This window comes from Fringilla coelebs, assembly GCF_963513975.1.
Source record: "Fringilla coelebs genome assembly, chromosome: 15".
Lineage (NCBI taxonomy): Eukaryota > Metazoa > Chordata > Aves > Passeriformes > Fringillidae > Fringilla > Fringilla coelebs.
Window position 1 is genome coordinate 2,910,581 of NC_140041.1, and position 16,366 is coordinate 2,926,946.

The window sequence follows — 16,366 nt, forward strand, 5'->3', positions numbered from 1 at the left end:
GCCGAGAAGCGCAGCTGGCTCTTGCGCGAGTCGGCCGTGAGCGACACGTCGTGCGAGTAGGACTGCAGGAAGGCGCGCACGCCGTCGATGCCCACGAAGTGCGAGACGGGCACGCCGCGCAAGGCGCCGCTGTCCGGCGGCAGCAGCTGCTGGCGGTGCCAGCGGCGCAGGCGCAGCGCCAGCAGCAGCAGCAGGAAGGCCACGAAGAGGCACGACACGGCGGCCACGGCCAGCACGAGCCAGCGCGTCAGGCCGGCGGCCGGCTCGGCCGGCGCCGCCGCCTCGTCGGCCGCGCTGCCCAGCTCGGCCAGCAGCTCGGCCACGCTCTCGGCCAGCACCACGCTCAGCGTGGCCGTGGCCGACAGCGCCGGCCGCCCGTGGTCGCGCACCAGCACCACCAGGCTGTGGCGCGCCGCGTCGCGGGCCAGCGGCGAGCGCGCCGTGCGCACCTCGCCGCTGTGCAGCCCCACGCGGAACAGCCCCGGCTCCGTGGCCTTGGCCAGCTCGTACGACAGCCACGCGTTCTGCCCCGCGTCCGCGTCCACCGCCACCACCTTGGCCACCAGCGCGCCCGCCTCCGAGCGCCGCGGCGCCAGCTCCACGCCCGACCACGAGCCCGCCGCTGCGGCCGGCGGCGGGTACAGCACCTGCGGCGCGTTGTCGTTCTCGTCCACGATCAGCAGCCGCACCGACACGTTGCTGCTCAGCGCCGGCGCGCCGCCGTCCTCCGCCCGCACCCACAGCTGCAGCTCGCGCAGCTGCTCGTAGTCCAAGGAGCGCAGCGCGTACAGCGCGCCCGTCTCCGCCTGCACCGACACGTACGACGACAGCGGCGCGCCCCGCACCCGCCCCTCCGCCAGCCGGTAGCGCACGCGCGCGTTCTGCCCCCAGTCCGCGTCCGTGGCGCGCACCGTCAGCACCAGCGCGCCCGCCGCGTTGTTCTCCGCCACACGCGCGCTGTACCGCTCCTGCGCGAACACCGGCGCGTTGTCGTTCACGTCCAGCACCCGCAGCGCCAGCAAAGCGCTGCTCTGCAGCGCCGGCGACCCGCCGTCGGCCGCCCGCACCGTCACGTTGTACTCCGACACCTGCTCCCGGTCCAGCTCTCTCGCTGTCACCACGCGGTAGTAGTCATCAAAGGATTTCTCCAGTCGGAATGGGACGCCTCCATCGAGCGAGCAGTGCACCTCGCCATTCTTCCCCGAGTCTTGATCATGTACATGCAGTAGGGCAACCGTCGTCCCCGACGGGGCGTCCTCAGTTATCTCACTTATTGACGACCTCACCGAAATAACCGGCGCATTATCGTTTTTATCTACCACGGAGATGGTGATTTTGGCAGTGTCGAAAAGGCCTCCTCCGTCCCGTGCCTGCAGCTCCAGTTCGTAAAAGTGGCCTTCTTCGAAGTCCAGGCTTTGCAACAGAGTGATCGCTCCGCTCTCAGAATCCAGATGGAATATATTCAATGCCATGTCGGACACTTTTTTCAACGAGTATTTCACCTGTCCATTCAGCCCTTCGTCGGCGTCCGTGGCCGTGACGGTGACGAGGACGGAGCCCACGGGCACGTCCTCGGGCACACGCACCGTGTACTCCGCCTGGCTGAACACGGGCGCGTTGTCGTTCGCGTCCAGCACCGTAACGCGGATCCGAGCAGTGCCCGTTCGTGCCGGATCGCCGCCGTCACTCGCCCTCAGCACCAGCTCGTGAAACGCCGCCTCCTCCCGGTCCAGCGCCTTCGCCAGCACCAGCTCGGGACGCTGATCGCCGCCGGGGCCCGCCTGCACGGCCAGCGAGAAGTGCTCGTCACTGCTCAGCTCGTAGCTCTGCAGGGAATTCCGTCCAAAGTCCGGGTCGTGAGCCTCACTTAAGGGAAACCGCGACCCCGGGGCTGTCGTCTCGCTTATTCTCTCTTCCAGCTCAATTTCCTTGAAGCTCGGTGCGTTGTCGTTAATGTCCGTGATTTCCACTTCTATTCGGTAAACCTGCATCTGTCCCTCCACTATCAGCTCACAGCGCAGCACGCATTTCTCCACCAGCCGGCACAGTTGCTCTCTGTCGATCCTCTCCGCCGTCACTAAATGTCCCGTCTTCCCGTGCAGAGTGAAATACTGCGTCCGACCTTCGGAGACCACTCGGACGCCGCTGTCTCGGATCGCTGGCAGCTGCAGCCCCAGGTCCTTGGCCACGTCGCCCACGAACGAGCCCTTGGGCATCTCCTCGGGCACCGAGTAGCGCAGCTGCCCCCACGCCGCCTCCCACGCCGCCAGCAGGACGGCCCAGAGCAGAGCTCGCTGCCGCCGGCCCCAGCGCCTCCCCGCCGCGCACATCTCCGCCGCGGCACCGCTCGTTCGCTTGCAGCTGCTCGCCGCCAACCCAGACAGCTCCGGCTCCGACTCTGCTCCCAGCTTCTGCCCGGTATTTCAGCCACCGGCTCCTCCGTCTTGCTATAGAATGGCTCCGCAACGCGGACACCCTCGCAGACCTCCCGGCCGCCGAGCCTGATACCGAGCGAGCGAGTGATCGAGCGGGTCCGCAGCGGGCGGGGCTGCAGCGCTCCGAGCTTCCTCTCGCTCCTCTCGGTCAACAGCGGCGCCCGCAGCCTCCTCCCGGCACTGCAGGCACCGAGCGCTGCCCGGCGCTGCCCGCCCTGCCTGCCCACGGGCAGCTCGCGGGGCGGGACATAACCGCTGAGAAAACGCCGCTTTTCGTCCAGCGCGGACCTCCTGCTTGGGCTTTTGATCTCTGATTTCATCCTCCACCCATGAAGACGTGATAAAGTAACACGCCTCCTGTGCTTATGCTATTCCTACCGCCCGGGAAAATGTCTTTATCATGATCGAATTACATGGATAAAACTATCTCTGATTGTGAGTTTTGGTTATCACGAGATTTACTACATACGATCAAAAGTGCAAACTCCTCAACCAATTCCAGTTTTAATACGAGTCGTGCTTGAAAAACAGCCTTTCAGTGGATCAAATAGAGTTAAGGAATAGGAGAACTACTCGTGAACAGTCACACTGTTCACAATGGTCACGGAATCCAGAACTACAGGGAAGGTCATGGCTATTTTGCGCCTGCACATCCCACACAACTCCTAATAAATCTGCATTACTCCCACTTCTTCAATCACAACTTCGCAATTTTTCATTACAGTTTTGCTCATTGAAGGCATGACAACGCTAACTCGGATGACTTAATACTTGGGTGTTAAGCATCGGCATCATCTAGATGATGATGGCACTGAGGTCAGGCGCAGAGTTCGGGTACTTAGCAGGTAATAAATACGGAGTTAGCCTCAGCTACAGTGAACTTTTTTGAAATCCTAAATTAACCGGACAAGTACTGTAAGAATTCCTACAGCAGCCTTCCCTCAAAAGAAGGGGTTTGGTCCACCTATAAGAAGAACGCAAAAAGCTGTCGGGAAGGAAGACTATCCACACCAAGCCCGTCATGTACATTACATTCTACACAAAAGAGATGCACCTTCCTCCTTAATAACAAGTCAGAATTGAGAAAACATAATTTTCCCAAAGAAAATCTTTCAGCTAGACTAGAATGTGTCAGGAATCAAATGTGCTTCAAGACTGCTGAACGGGAAGAACCTCCCGATGAGCCAACCAATACTACAGCAGATGAGGTAGCAACTGCCAGTTCGCAACACTTGATGTAAAAAGAAGCATGATAAGGGATTATTTCACGGCATCATGGAATAAAATATAACCACTAACAGACTCAGGGAAGAAAATAACGCAAGAGCTCGCGGCAACCACCACGCTGTTATTTAAAGGCGCGGAAGGAAGGAAACCGCTTTACAGACCTGAACTGCTTCCAGGTCGGCCGGCGGCTCGCCCGTCACGGCGGTACTGCTCAAGTTCGGCTTGTCGCAGGAATCCCCGCCCAGAAGCTCCTCCGCCGACAGGATGGGCACCGGCACCGGCGGCGGCGGCCAAGCGGCCTCGGGCACGGCGCGGGCCGGCGGCGCCACGCACAGGTTGTAGGAGTAGGGCAAGGTGCCCTCGCAGAAGTCGGCCGGGAAGGCGGCGCCGGCCAGCGAGAAGCGCTGCGCGCCCAGGCAGCGCAGCACGGCGGGCGGCCCGGCCCGGCGCAGCCGCGCCAGCACGGCCAGCGCCACGCTCAGCACCAAGAGCGCCGAGAGCAGCGCCAGCGCCAGCACCAGGTAGAACTGCAGCTCGGCCGCCGCCGCCTCCTCGGCGCCCGCCGGCCGCTCGCTCAGCTCCGGCAGCGCCTCCTGCAAGCTCTCGGCCAGCACCACGTGCAGCGTGGCCGTGGCCGACAGCGCCGGCTGCCCGTGGTCCTTCACCACGGCCACCACGCGCTGCTTGGCCGCGTCGCGCTCGCCCACGGCGCGCGCCGTGCGCACCTCGCCGCTGTGCAGCCCCACGCGGAACAGCGCCGGCTCCGACGCCTGCACCAGCTCGTACGACAGCCACGCGTTGCGCCCCGCGTCCGCGTCCACCGCCACCACCTTGGCCACCAGGTAGCCGGCCTCGGCCGAGCGCGGAACCACCTCGAAAGGCGTCGGCGCCGCCCCTCCCGCAGCCTCTCCCGGAGCCGCCGCCGCGGCGGGCCAGAGCACCCTGGGCGCGTTGTCGTTGCGGTCCAGCACGAAGACGCGCACCGTGGCCGTGGAGCTGCGCGCCGGCGAGCCGCCGTCCTGCGCCCGCACGGCCACCGTGAACTCGCGGCACTGCTCGTAGTCCAAGGAGCGCTGCGCGTACAGCGCGCCGCTCCGCGCCTCCACCGACACGAGCGGCGCCGCGCCCGCCGCGCCCGCGCTGCCGCCCGCCAGCCAGTAGCTCACGCGCCCGTTGGCGCCCGCGTCCGCGTCCCGCGCCTGCACGCGCAGCACCAGCGCGCCCAACGCGTTGTTCTCCGCCACGTACGCGCTGTACGCCGCCTCCTCGAACACCGGCGCGTTGTCGTTCACGTCCGACACCTCCAGCACCAGCTCCCTGCTGCTCCGCAGCGCCGGCCTGCCCCGGTCCCGGGCCACCACCGTCACGCGGTGCTCCGACGCCTGCTCTCGGTCCAGCGCGCCCGATGTCACCACCTTGTACGAGCTGCCCGACGACGCCACGATGGACAGCGGCGCCTCTCCCGACAGCTCGCACGACACCTGACCGTTCTCGCCGGAGTCCGGGTCGTTCACGTTCAGCAGGGCCACCACGGTGCCGACCGGTGCATCCTCGGGCACCGGGCTCGACAGCGACAGGATCGTGATCTCTGGCGCGTTGTCGTTCTCGTCCGTGACGTCTATTTGCACCTTGCAGTGTGATACCAAACCCCCGCCGTCTCTCGCCTCCAGACCGAAGCTGTATTTACTCTTGTCCTCGAAATCGAGTGGACCCACCGTCCTTATCTCCCCGCTATCGCTCTCCACAGTGAACAAGGAACTGATGGCGCCTGGAACGTTGCTGAAGGAGTAGGATACTAGCCCGTTTGAACCCGCGTCAGCATCCGTCGCCTGCACCCGCAGCACCAGCGACCCCGCTGGCAGATTCTCTGCCACTCGCGCCTCGTAGACGCTTTTGCTGAACACGGGAGGGTTGTCATTTGCATCTGTCACGTTGACCCGAATCTGGACAGTCCCAGACCTCATGGGTTCCCCGCTATCCACTGCTGTCAGCACAAGCTCAAAGGAACTCTGCTTCTCCCGGTCTAACGCTCTCTCCAGTACTAATTCCGGCTGCTTGCTTCCATCAGTGCTCTCCTTTAAGGACAGAGAGAAAGAAGGGTTGCTGTCAAGCTGGTAAGTCAGCAGCGAGTTACTTCCTATGTCTGTATCGCGGGCCATCTCCAAGGGAAAACGAGTTCCGGGAAGCGTCCATTCACTGATCTCGAGATCTAGCAAAGTCTTGCTGAAGGCCGGCGAATTGTCATTCACATCCTCGATGGACACCTCGACGCGAAAAATGTTCAGCGGGTTGTGCACCAGCACTTCGAAGCTAACGGAGCAGGTCGCAGACTCGCCGCACATCTCCTCCCGGTCCAGCCTCTCGTTCACGTACAGGTTCCCGTTCTCCTCGTTCACCGTGAAGTATTTCAGCTGCTTCTTGCCGGCAGACGCCACCTGCAGCTTGCGCGCCGGCAGCTCGTCCGCGCTGAGCCCCAGGTCCCGCGCCAGCGGCCCCACGAGCGAGCCCCTGCCCAGCTCCTCGGGGATGGCGTAGCGGACCCGCTCGGCCGCCGCCCGGCACCACACGCACAGCAGCAGCAGCAGCAGCGCGGCCAGCAGCGCTCGCCCGCCGCCCGGCCCGCGCCTCTGCCGCCGCCTCACCGCCATTCTCTGCCCGCTGCGCTCGCCGCGCTCCTGCCGACTGCCGCTGCCCTGCCTCCCTTCCAGCCGCTCTCGCCAGAGACAACAGACACCGGTAGAAGGCAGACAGTCCGGTCGGGCTTCCTCTCTCCGCCGCTGCTGCTGCTGCTGCAGGCGGTGCCGCTGCCGCTGTGGCCGGCGCCGGGGGAGCGAGCAGCCTGCGGGGGCAGGACGCTGCGGCGGCGGCGGCGGCGGCTCCAGCGCCGCTCGGCGGCGGCCAACAGCGACACCCGGAGGCGCCGCCGCGCCACTGCAGCCGCCGGATGGCCGCGCTCAAGGGGGCCCGGCTGGGGGCGGGGCTCGGCGGCTGCACCGGCCCCGGGGGCTCTCCCGACCGCAAACAGACAGAGCAGAAGCTCTGACTCCGTGTGACTCCAGAGGCGGTACTAAGACACATGCGCTTCTGGGCATTCTTTCTGTTCATGTCCTTTAGTCCCATTGAAACCCCAGATGCAAGTATTCGTGGCCGAGCAATAGGGAATGGAACTAAGCTGCTCTTTAAAAATTCGTAGTTAATCTGTAAGAGCAAGAAATGATATTATAGAATGGGATGACGTTGGGAACCTTTCAACTGTCCCTCATGCGTCTTGAATTCTGCTTCCCTTAATGGGACACATTACCTTGAGAAACAGATCATCCTAAAACAAAGCTTAGAACTCTATGATCAGAATGAATAACGCTTATTATTTTTTTCTGCATCATGAAATGTCTTCTTTTGTGTCTCCATACTTGACAGCCTTACAGTGAGTAAGTGCAAAGCCATTTCCGAGTCTTTCATAGAGCCAAATGAATAATTTTCCCATCGGAAATATAAACCATTGTATCCGAGCAACATGGTTCCTTATTGCTGGATGCCTGTCATTCACTTTCAGCGAAGGGATCACCGGGAAAAAATGACACAGGCCTAGACCCCAGAGATGAAATCGAAGCATTTTCCTAAATAAACCCCTTTGGCACACCAATTTTCTGGATCAAAGCCAGTCTCTCAGCCTATTAGAACTGCAGTCTAAGTCTTCACACACATCCAGCATGGGACTGGGTATTTAGACAACACTCCTAAAAGCACCACAATGTATAAATTCGTGTTTCCTATTCTGCCACTTGCAGTAGCTACACAACAAAGGAAACTGTCCTATGGCAAGCATATGGGACCTCAAACCACACACCCCAGCCACAGTCATTTCCTTGGACCATGAAAAAAGAAAAAGAACTTGGAACCACAGGCGAGTCCCTCATCAAACTACAAGGACAAATGGAACTTTACACATTTCTTTTATCCATTTCAAACCATACTACAGGAAACTCCTACACTGTCCCTGTCTCTGGAGAGGCAGACTTTTCTCTGTCATCACACAATACAAATCAAATCTTGAGCACAGACACTATCAAAAGTCTCTCTCACATCTTTTCAAATCCCAAGAATCACAACACAAATGCATGCACACCAATTTTTCTGCTCATCACAATAATCTCAACAATTCCAAAATGTTGTAAAGGCCATAAGACCTCAGCAGCTCAATTTGTGATCCAGTCATCAAAGTGTCACTCAAAGGTAACACCATCTTTGTCCAGCACGTGGGTTTTCTGAAGGTTCGCTAAATCTCCTACTCTGAATGCAAGGTTTCCCTCTACACCCCAAAATTACCATTACCAGAAAACATCATGAAACTGAAAACCAAACTGGTGAACACACAGCCTGGCCCTTTGAGTCAAATGATTGAATATCAAAAAATGAAGACACCTTTAGACAATTTTCAGAAAGTCATTAATAAATACATGAATCAAAAACATGCATGCCTTGTCTCCAACATGACATTCTCACAAACAAATCTCTCTTCAACCCCTTCTTGTGGTGGAGAGGCGCCATCAAAAGAAAAGTTCCTCACACAGGTTCCCATTGCCATGGGTAAAGTTTCACTTCTCAGCATGAGTACGTGACAAGCATGAGTATTTCTTACAGTAAATTTTAAAGAAAACACCTCTATGAAAACGAGCAAGGCAAGAGGATGACATCTGCAGAAAGGAGGGGATCAAGAAAGACTCTTGATGATGATGATGACAGCAAGGTCAGACACGGAGTTCGGGTACTTAGGAGGTAATGAGTACAGAGTTGGCTCCAGCCAAAATTCCATTTATGGCACTTGCCACAAGAACCTAATTAAACCATTCATTAAAAAACCACAAAAACTGCGAGCACACAGGAAGAACCTCCCGAGGCTTAGCACACAGCTCAGTTTAAATCTGTTATGGCAAATTTACAAGGGAAGAAGAAAATCATATTGCACAAAAGTAGGGCTGAACACTGAACAAGGAAAAGAGCAAACAATGTCTCTCCTGTTCAAAGAACCTCAACACTCAGGTCACAGCACTCTTGTCTGCAGCCCTGAACAACATCCAGGGTATTCTCTGACCCTCACAATCTGCAATAACATGTAATAAACCCCAGCTAAAACATCCTGAACATCCACCACCATCAGGCCATCCACATTTACCGGGAAGGGGAGTTGGATTTCTCTGCAAGGCTCAAGAGCCTGACATTTCAGAATATCTCAACAGGAGTAGGTACAGGGGAACGGTATCTAGGGAGTGAAGCATCAAAAGTGACCACTCACACAGGAGCTCACACCAAAGGCCATGCCCACAAGTCCTCAATGTAATTTCTTTGTACAGTAAAAAAGGAAGAATGCAAGGCACCGCAAATGCGGGTCTCATATAACAACTAGGACAAATTGAATTTCTACACCATCTTTACACCTTTTTAAATTAAAAAAAAAAATCACAGCAAACTCCTAATCTGCCCTGTACCTACAAAAAGAGACTTTTCGCCCTGGCCAAACATTATGCCACAGGACAGTTAAAAACGCAGTCAGCCTCCTTTGAAAGAAAAGCAGCACACAAAACCTCTCAGTGTCTGAGAATAATCACTGATGCGCAAAGGAAATGAGCACTACTAACTAAAATAAAATACTCTCAAGAGCATATGCGATACACAGCTCTAACAAGGATCCTGTCATCACAAACACTGCTCATCCTCCTTCACCACATGGCTAACATTGAAGGTACATGATTCTTAAAGTTTATTTCTTAAGTTTAAAGTGATGTTACACACCGGACGACTAAGTGTCGTTTCAGAACAAGGTCTATCAATTTAGGAACATGTGTCGTCGGAGAAACACCAGACCCTCCAAACAATGAAAATTCCACTGTCATGTGATCCAACACATCCATTGAGAATATGGAATGCTGAGAGGAATGACACGTGTCAGGACAAGAAAAGAAAAAAAACGTAACCCTATAAGAACAAACCTCCAGCCAAGAGCATCCTCCCTTGTCCAATCATGCCCACCAAATTGAAGGCTGAACAGGGACCCCACGTGCACCTCCCCGCGGCAAGAAGTACCAGGCCCCAGAGTGCCGATGGACGTGTCATTACCTTCCTTCTCTGCAATTCTAACTCCGCCGTACACGGACCACGGGAAGAAAGGAGAGGGGAGAAGTGAAGGGAAGCGTCAAACAAAAAATTTGGCCCAGGTAACTCACCGAGGAAGGGGCGGAATCCGAGGGGAGGGCGCCGGCAGGGTCCTCGACCCCGAGCAGCGGCGCGGGCTCGTCGGGCGGCGGGCGGGCCGGGAGGGTGTCGCAGGAGCTGGCGGCCGAGAAGCGCAGCTGGCTCTTGCGCGAGTCGGCCGTGAGCGACACGTCGTGCGAGTAGGACTGCAGGAAGGCGCGCACGCCGTCGATGCCCACGAAGTGCGAGACGGGCACGCCGCGCAAGGCGCCGCTGTCCGGCGGCAGCAGCTGCTGGCGGTGCCAGCGGCGCAGGCGCAGCGCCAGCAGCAGCAGCAGGAAGGCCACGAAGAGGCACGACACGGCGGCCACGGCCAGCACGAGCCAGCGCGTCAGGCCGGCGGCCGGCTCGGCCGGCGCCGCCGCCTCGTCGGCCGCGCTGCCCAGCTCGGCCAGCAGCTCGGCCACGCTCTCGGCCAGCACCACGCTCAGCGTGGCCGTGGCCGACAGCGCCGGCCGCCCGTGGTCGCGCACCAGCACCACCAGGCTGTGGCGCGCCGCGTCGCGGGCCAGCGGCGAGCGCGCCGTGCGCACCTCGCCGCTGTGCAGCCCCACGCGGAACAGCCCCGGCTCCGTGGCCTTGGCCAGCTCGTACGACAGCCACGCGTTCTGCCCCGCGTCCGCGTCCACCGCCACCACCTTGGCCACCAGCGCGCCCGCCTCCGAGCGCCGCGGCGCCAGCTCCACGCCCGACCACGAGCCCGAGCCCGAGCCCGAGCCCGAGCCCGCCGCTGCAGCCGGCGGCGGGTACAGCACCTGCGGCGCGTTGTCGTTCTCGTCCACGATCAGCAGCCGCACCGACACGTTGCTGCTCAGCGCCGGCGCGCCGCCGTCCTCCGCCAGCACCCACAGCTGCAGCTCGCGCAGCTGCTCGTAGTCCAAGGAGCGCAGCGCGTACAGCGCGCCCGTCTCCGCCTGCACCGACACGTACGACGACAGCGGCGCGCCCCGCACCCGCCCCTCCGCCAGCCGGTAGCGCACGCGCGCGTTCTGCCCCCAGTCCGCGTCCGTGGCGCGCACCGTCAGCACCAGCGCGCCCGCCGCGTTGTTCTCCGCCACACGCGCGCTGTACCGCTCCTGCGCGAACACCGGCGCGTTGTCGTTCACGTCCAGCACCCGCAGCGCCAGCACCGCGCTGCTCTGCAGCGCCGGCGACCCGCCGTCGGCCGCACGCACCGTCACGTTGTACTCCGACACCTGCTCCCGGTCCAGCTCTCTCGCTGTCACCACGCTGTAATAGCTGCCGTGAGAGCTCTGCAGCCGGAATGGGACATTCCCGTCGAGCGAGCAGCGCACGGCACCATTGGCCCCTGAGTCCCGGTCCTGCACGTGCAGCAGAGCGACCGTCGTCCCCGACGGGGCGTCCTCAGAAATCTCATTTAGCGCTGACCGTAAAGAAATCACTGGTGTGTTATCATTTATATCTGTGACGGTGATCGCGACTTTGGCAGTGTCGAAAAGCTGTCCTCCGTCTCGTGCCTGCACCTCCATTTCATAAGAGTCGCCTTCCTCAAAGTCCAGGCTCTGCAACAGGGTGATCGCACCCGTCTCAGAGTCCAGATGGAAGATATTAGAGGCTCTTTCTTTTATTTTCTTTAGCGAGTATTTCACCTGTCCATTCGGCCCCTCGTCGGCGTCCGTGGCAGTGACAGTGACGAGGACAGAGCCCACGGGCACGTCCTCGGGCACACGCACCGTGTACTCCGCCTGGCTGAACACGGGCGCGTTGTCGTTCGCGTCCAGCACCGTCACGCGGATCCGAGCCGTGCCCGTCCGTGCCGGATCGCCGCCGTCACTCGCCCTCAGCACCAGCTCGTGAAACGCCGCCTCCTCCCGGTCCAGCGCCTTGGCCAGCACCAGCTCGGGACGCTGATCGCCGCCGGGGCCCGCCTGCACGGCCAGCGAGAAGTGCTCGTCACCGCTCAGCTCGTAGCTCTGCAGGGAATTCCGGCCCGAGTCCGGGTCATGAGCATCTGGCAGGGGAAATCGCGACCCCGGGGCTGTTGTCTCGCTCATTCTCTCTTCCAGCTCAAGTTCCTTGAAACTCGGAGCGTTGTCATTAATGTCCGTGATTTCCACTTCGATTTCATAGAATTTCATTTCCCCTTCGACTATCAGCTCACAGCGCAGCACGCATTGTTGCACACCCTCGCACAGCTGCTCTCTGTCGATCCTCTCCGCCGTCACTAAATGTCCCGTCTTCCCGTGCAAAGCGAAATATTGCGTCCTACCTTCCGAGACAACACGGATGCCCCGGTCTCGAAACTCCGGCAGCTGCAGCCCCAGGTCCTTAACCACATCACCCACGAAGGAGCCCTTGGGCATCTCCTCGGGCACCGAGTAGCGCAGCTGCCCCCACGCCGCCTCCCACGCCGCCAGCAGGACGGTCCAGAGCAGAGCTCGCTGCCGCCGGCCCCAGCGCCTCCCCGCCGCGCACATCTCCGCCGCGGCACCGCTCCACCTCGTACCACTCGCGCTCCGACTCGCCAATCCCGGCTGCTGTCGCCGGCTTCTCTGCCACCCTGCAGAACAGCTCTGCACCGCCGGGAAGATCGCAGACTCCCGGCCGCCGAGCCTGATACCGAGCGAGCGAGTGATCGAGCGGGTCCGCAGCGGGCGGGGCTGCAGCGCTCCGAGCTTCCTCTCGCTCCTCTCGGTCAACAGCGGCGCCCGCAGCCTCCTCCCTGCACTGCAGGCACCGAGCGCTGCCCGGCGCTTCCAGCCCTGCCTCGCTCACAGGCAGCTCGCGGGGAGGGGACAGCCGTCACCGAAAGGTGTGGCCAGCTGTGTAAAGCTGTCATTTCTGCAGCCGCCTTCCAGCAAAAAAAAAAAAAAAAAAAAAAAAAGGGATGGGACAGATCTCAACTTCTTTTAGAGAGACAAAGATATGATCGTTTTGGAGTACAGCAGAAAACACCCATTAACCAACGGGATATTACCCAGCAGCAATCAAAGTCTCAGTATCTCGCTCGATTTGAGAAATAAAGATGACGCAAGAGGAAACATCCACTCCGTTTTCCTAAACCCATCATGTAGAATTAGCAGATCTTATTGTATGGTGTAAAATCCTCCTGGAATTTTGGTAAATCCTAACATTTCAGACAAGCCTAGCTTTTTAGACAAAACTTTCCAAGTGAACCTGAACCTATGATTATCCAAAAGAAGAGCTACGGTGAACCCGAAATATTTCGGAAAACACAAGTTGAACGGCAAAATCGTGCCATACACGTATAAACAGCGATAAGGCAGGAATTGACACGGAACATGCTTATTTCAGTTGTTCATTAAAACCCGGTATTTTGCAGCTGCCTTCCCTCAAAAGATGTAAGAGGGAGGGGGAGGGAAAAAAGGAGGAGCACTCATTAGAAAAGTATAACCCGTCACAATCACACTCAGTGATGCATATGCAGGTTCCATTTAACAGAGGAGCACCGAAAGAGCAGTAAATAAAGAGGATTGTTGTTACTCAGGGGCAGACAAAGAAGCAGAGCTCAGAAAATTAAATCTCAAATATCGGGCGTCAATAAACGAATCTCGTTCTACACTCTAAAAATCTGCCTTCATCATTAGTAACTTTCAGCGTTTCAGATAAGTTTCGACAATCCTCACAAACGCATGAAAGAAAAGCTGCCGTCTTTGCCTGGTAGTTCTAAATGGAAAACGAAGAAAGGAAAATGTAAATAGGATCATCACCAATCCTGAAAGATTTTACTCAGTATAGCTGAAAGTAAAGAGACGATCCATTGAGCCTAAGTCTCATCATGAGATGATGAGACAAAAAGAGCCCGTTCATAAAGCTGGCTGCTGGGAAATACGGGATGGGATACTTAAAGGAATTACCCGAAACACAATCCAGTATGAGCAGTTCAAAAAGAAAAACCAAAACCCAGCATAGACTGCTTCACGCTCTTAGGAGGTAAAGGTTTGAAGAGAATGAGCTTACGGAATTACACACCTCCGGTACGGAGGATTCGACCGGCGGCTCTCCCGTCACGGCGGTACTGCTCAAGTTCGGCTTGTCGCAGGAATCCCCGCCCAGAAGCTCCTCCGCCGACAGGATGGGCACCGGCGGAGGCGGCGGCCAAGCGGCCTCGGGCACGGCGCGGGCCGGCGGCGCCACGCACAGGTTGTAGGAGTAGGGCAAGGTGCCCTCGCAGAAGTCGGCCGGGAAGGCGGCGCCGGCCAGCGAGAAGCGCTGCGCGCCCAGGCAGCGCAGCACGGCGGGCGGCCCGGCCCGGCGCAGCCGCGCCAGCACGGCCAGCGCCACGCTCAGCACCAAGAGCGCCGAGAGCAGCGCCAGCGCCAGCACCAGGTAGAACTGCAGCTCGGCCGCCGCCGCCTCCTCGGCGCCCGCCGGCCGCTCGCTCAGCTCCGGCAGCGCCTCCTGCAAGCTCTCGGCCAGCACCACGTGCAGCGTGGCCGTGGCCGACAGCGCCGGCTGCCCGTGGTCCTTCACCACGGCCACCACGCGCTGCTTGGCCGCGTCGCGCTCGCCCACGGCGCGCGCCGTGCGCACCTCGCCGCTGTGCAGCCCCACGCGGAACAGCGCCGGCTCCGACGCCTGCACCAGCTCGTACGACAGCCACGCGTTGCGCCCCGCGTCCGCGTCCACCGCCACCACCTTGGCCACCAGGTAGCCGGCCTCGGCCGAGCGCGGAACCACCTCGAAAGGCGTCGGCGCCGCCCCTCCCGCAGCCTCTCCTGGAGCCGCCGCGGCGGGCCAGAGCACCCTGGGCGCGTTGTCGTTGCGGTCCAGCACGAAGACGCGCACCGTGGCCGTGGAGCTGCGCGCCGGCGAGCCGCCGTCCTGCGCCCGCACGGCCACCGTGAACTCGCGGCACTGCTCGTAGTCCAAGGAGCGCTGCGCGTACAGCGCGCCGCTCCGCGCCTCCACCGACACGAGCGGCGCCGCGCCCGCCGCGCCCGCGCTGCCGCCCGCCAGCCAGTAGCTCACGCGCCCGTTGGCGCCCGCGTCCGCGTCCCGCGCCTGCACGCGCAGCACCAGCGCGCCCAACGCGTTGTTCTCCGCCACGTACGCGCTGTACGCCGCCTCCTCGAACACCGGCGCGTTGTCGTTCACGTCCGACACCTCCAGCACCAGCTCCCTGCTGCTCCGCAGCGCCGGCCTGCCCCGGTCCCGGGCCACCACCGTCACGTGGTGCTCCGACGCCAGCTCTCGGTCCAGCGCGCCCGTCGTCACCACCTTGTACGAGCTGCCCGTGGACGCCACGATGGACAGCGGCGCCTCTCCCGACAGCTCGCACGACACCTGACCGTTCTCACCCGAATCCGGATCGTTCACATTCAGCAGGGCCACCACGGTGCCGACCGGTGCGTCCTCGGGCACCGGGTTCGACAGTGACAGAATGGTGATCTCTGGCACGTTGTCATTCTCGTCTGTGATGTCGATCTGCACTTCGCAGTGATCAGTGAGCCCACCGCCGTCCGTTGCCTCCAAGCCAAAAGTGTATTTATTTCCTTCCTCGAAATCGAGCGGACCAACCGTCCTGATCTCTCCACTCTCGCTGTCGATAGCGAACAACGAGGGCACGTCGTCTGGGACGTTGCCAAAGAAGTAGGAAACTCGCCCGTTGGAGCCCACGTCTGCATCCGTGGCCCGCACCTGCAGCACCAGAGACCCCGCAGGCAGATTCTCTGCCACTCGCGCCTCGTAAACGCTTTTACTGAATACCGGTGGGTTGTCATTGGCATCTGTCACGTTGATGCGAATCAGGACAGTCCCAGACCTCGGCGGTTCCCCGCCGTCCACTGCTGTCAGCACCAGCTCAAAGGAACTCTGCTTCTCCCGGTCCAGCGGTCTCTCCAGGACTAATTCCGGCTGCTTTTTTCCACCCGGCTTTTCTTTCACTGACAGTGAGAAGGACGGGTCGCTCGTGAGTTGATAAGTTAGCAGCGAGTTGCTTCCTGAGTCGGCATCTCGCGCCATTTCCAAAGGAAAACGAGCACCGGGAGGGATTAATTCACCGATCTCGACGTCCAGAGCAGCTTTGCTGAAAACTGGGGAGTTGTCGTTCACGTCATCAATGGACACATCGACTTGGAAAACATTCAGCGGGTTGTGCATCAGCACCTCGAAGCTGACAGAGCAGGTCGCCAGCTTGCCACACATGTCCTCCCGGTCCAGCCTCTCGTTCACGTACAGGTTCCCGTTCTCCTCATTCACCGTGAAATATTTCAGCTGCTTCTTGCCGGCAGACGCCACCTGCAGCTTGCGCGCCGGCAGCTCGTCCGCGCTGAGCCCCAGGTCCCGCGCCAGCGGCCCCACGAGCGAGCCCCTGCCCAGCTCCTCGGGGATGGCGTAGCGGACCCGCTCGGCCGCCGCCCGGCACCACACGCACAGCAGCAGCAGCAGCAGCGCGGCCAGCAGCGCTCGCCCGCCGCCCGGCCCGCGCCTCTGCCGCCGCCTCACCGCCATTCTCTGCCCGCTGCGCTCGC

The 16,366-nt window shown here is 60.0% G+C and overlaps 1 protein-coding gene across 1 annotated transcript; it reads right to left on the bottom strand.

Annotated features, from left to right (window-relative positions):
* Window positions 1-8,373: 8,373 nt before the first annotated feature.
* LOC311159452 (uncharacterized protein) lies at window positions 8,374-16,346 on the bottom strand (the record flags this gene model as incomplete). Its single annotated transcript, XM_084215547.1, has 4 exons — window positions 8,374-8,430; window positions 9,153-9,170; window positions 9,884-12,634; window positions 13,854-16,346. 4 exons carry the CDS (start codon window positions 16,344-16,346, stop codon window positions 8,374-8,376), a joined length of 5,319 nt encoding a protein of 1,772 aa, XP_084071673.1.
* Between the last annotated feature and the right edge of the window lie 20 nt (window positions 16,347-16,366).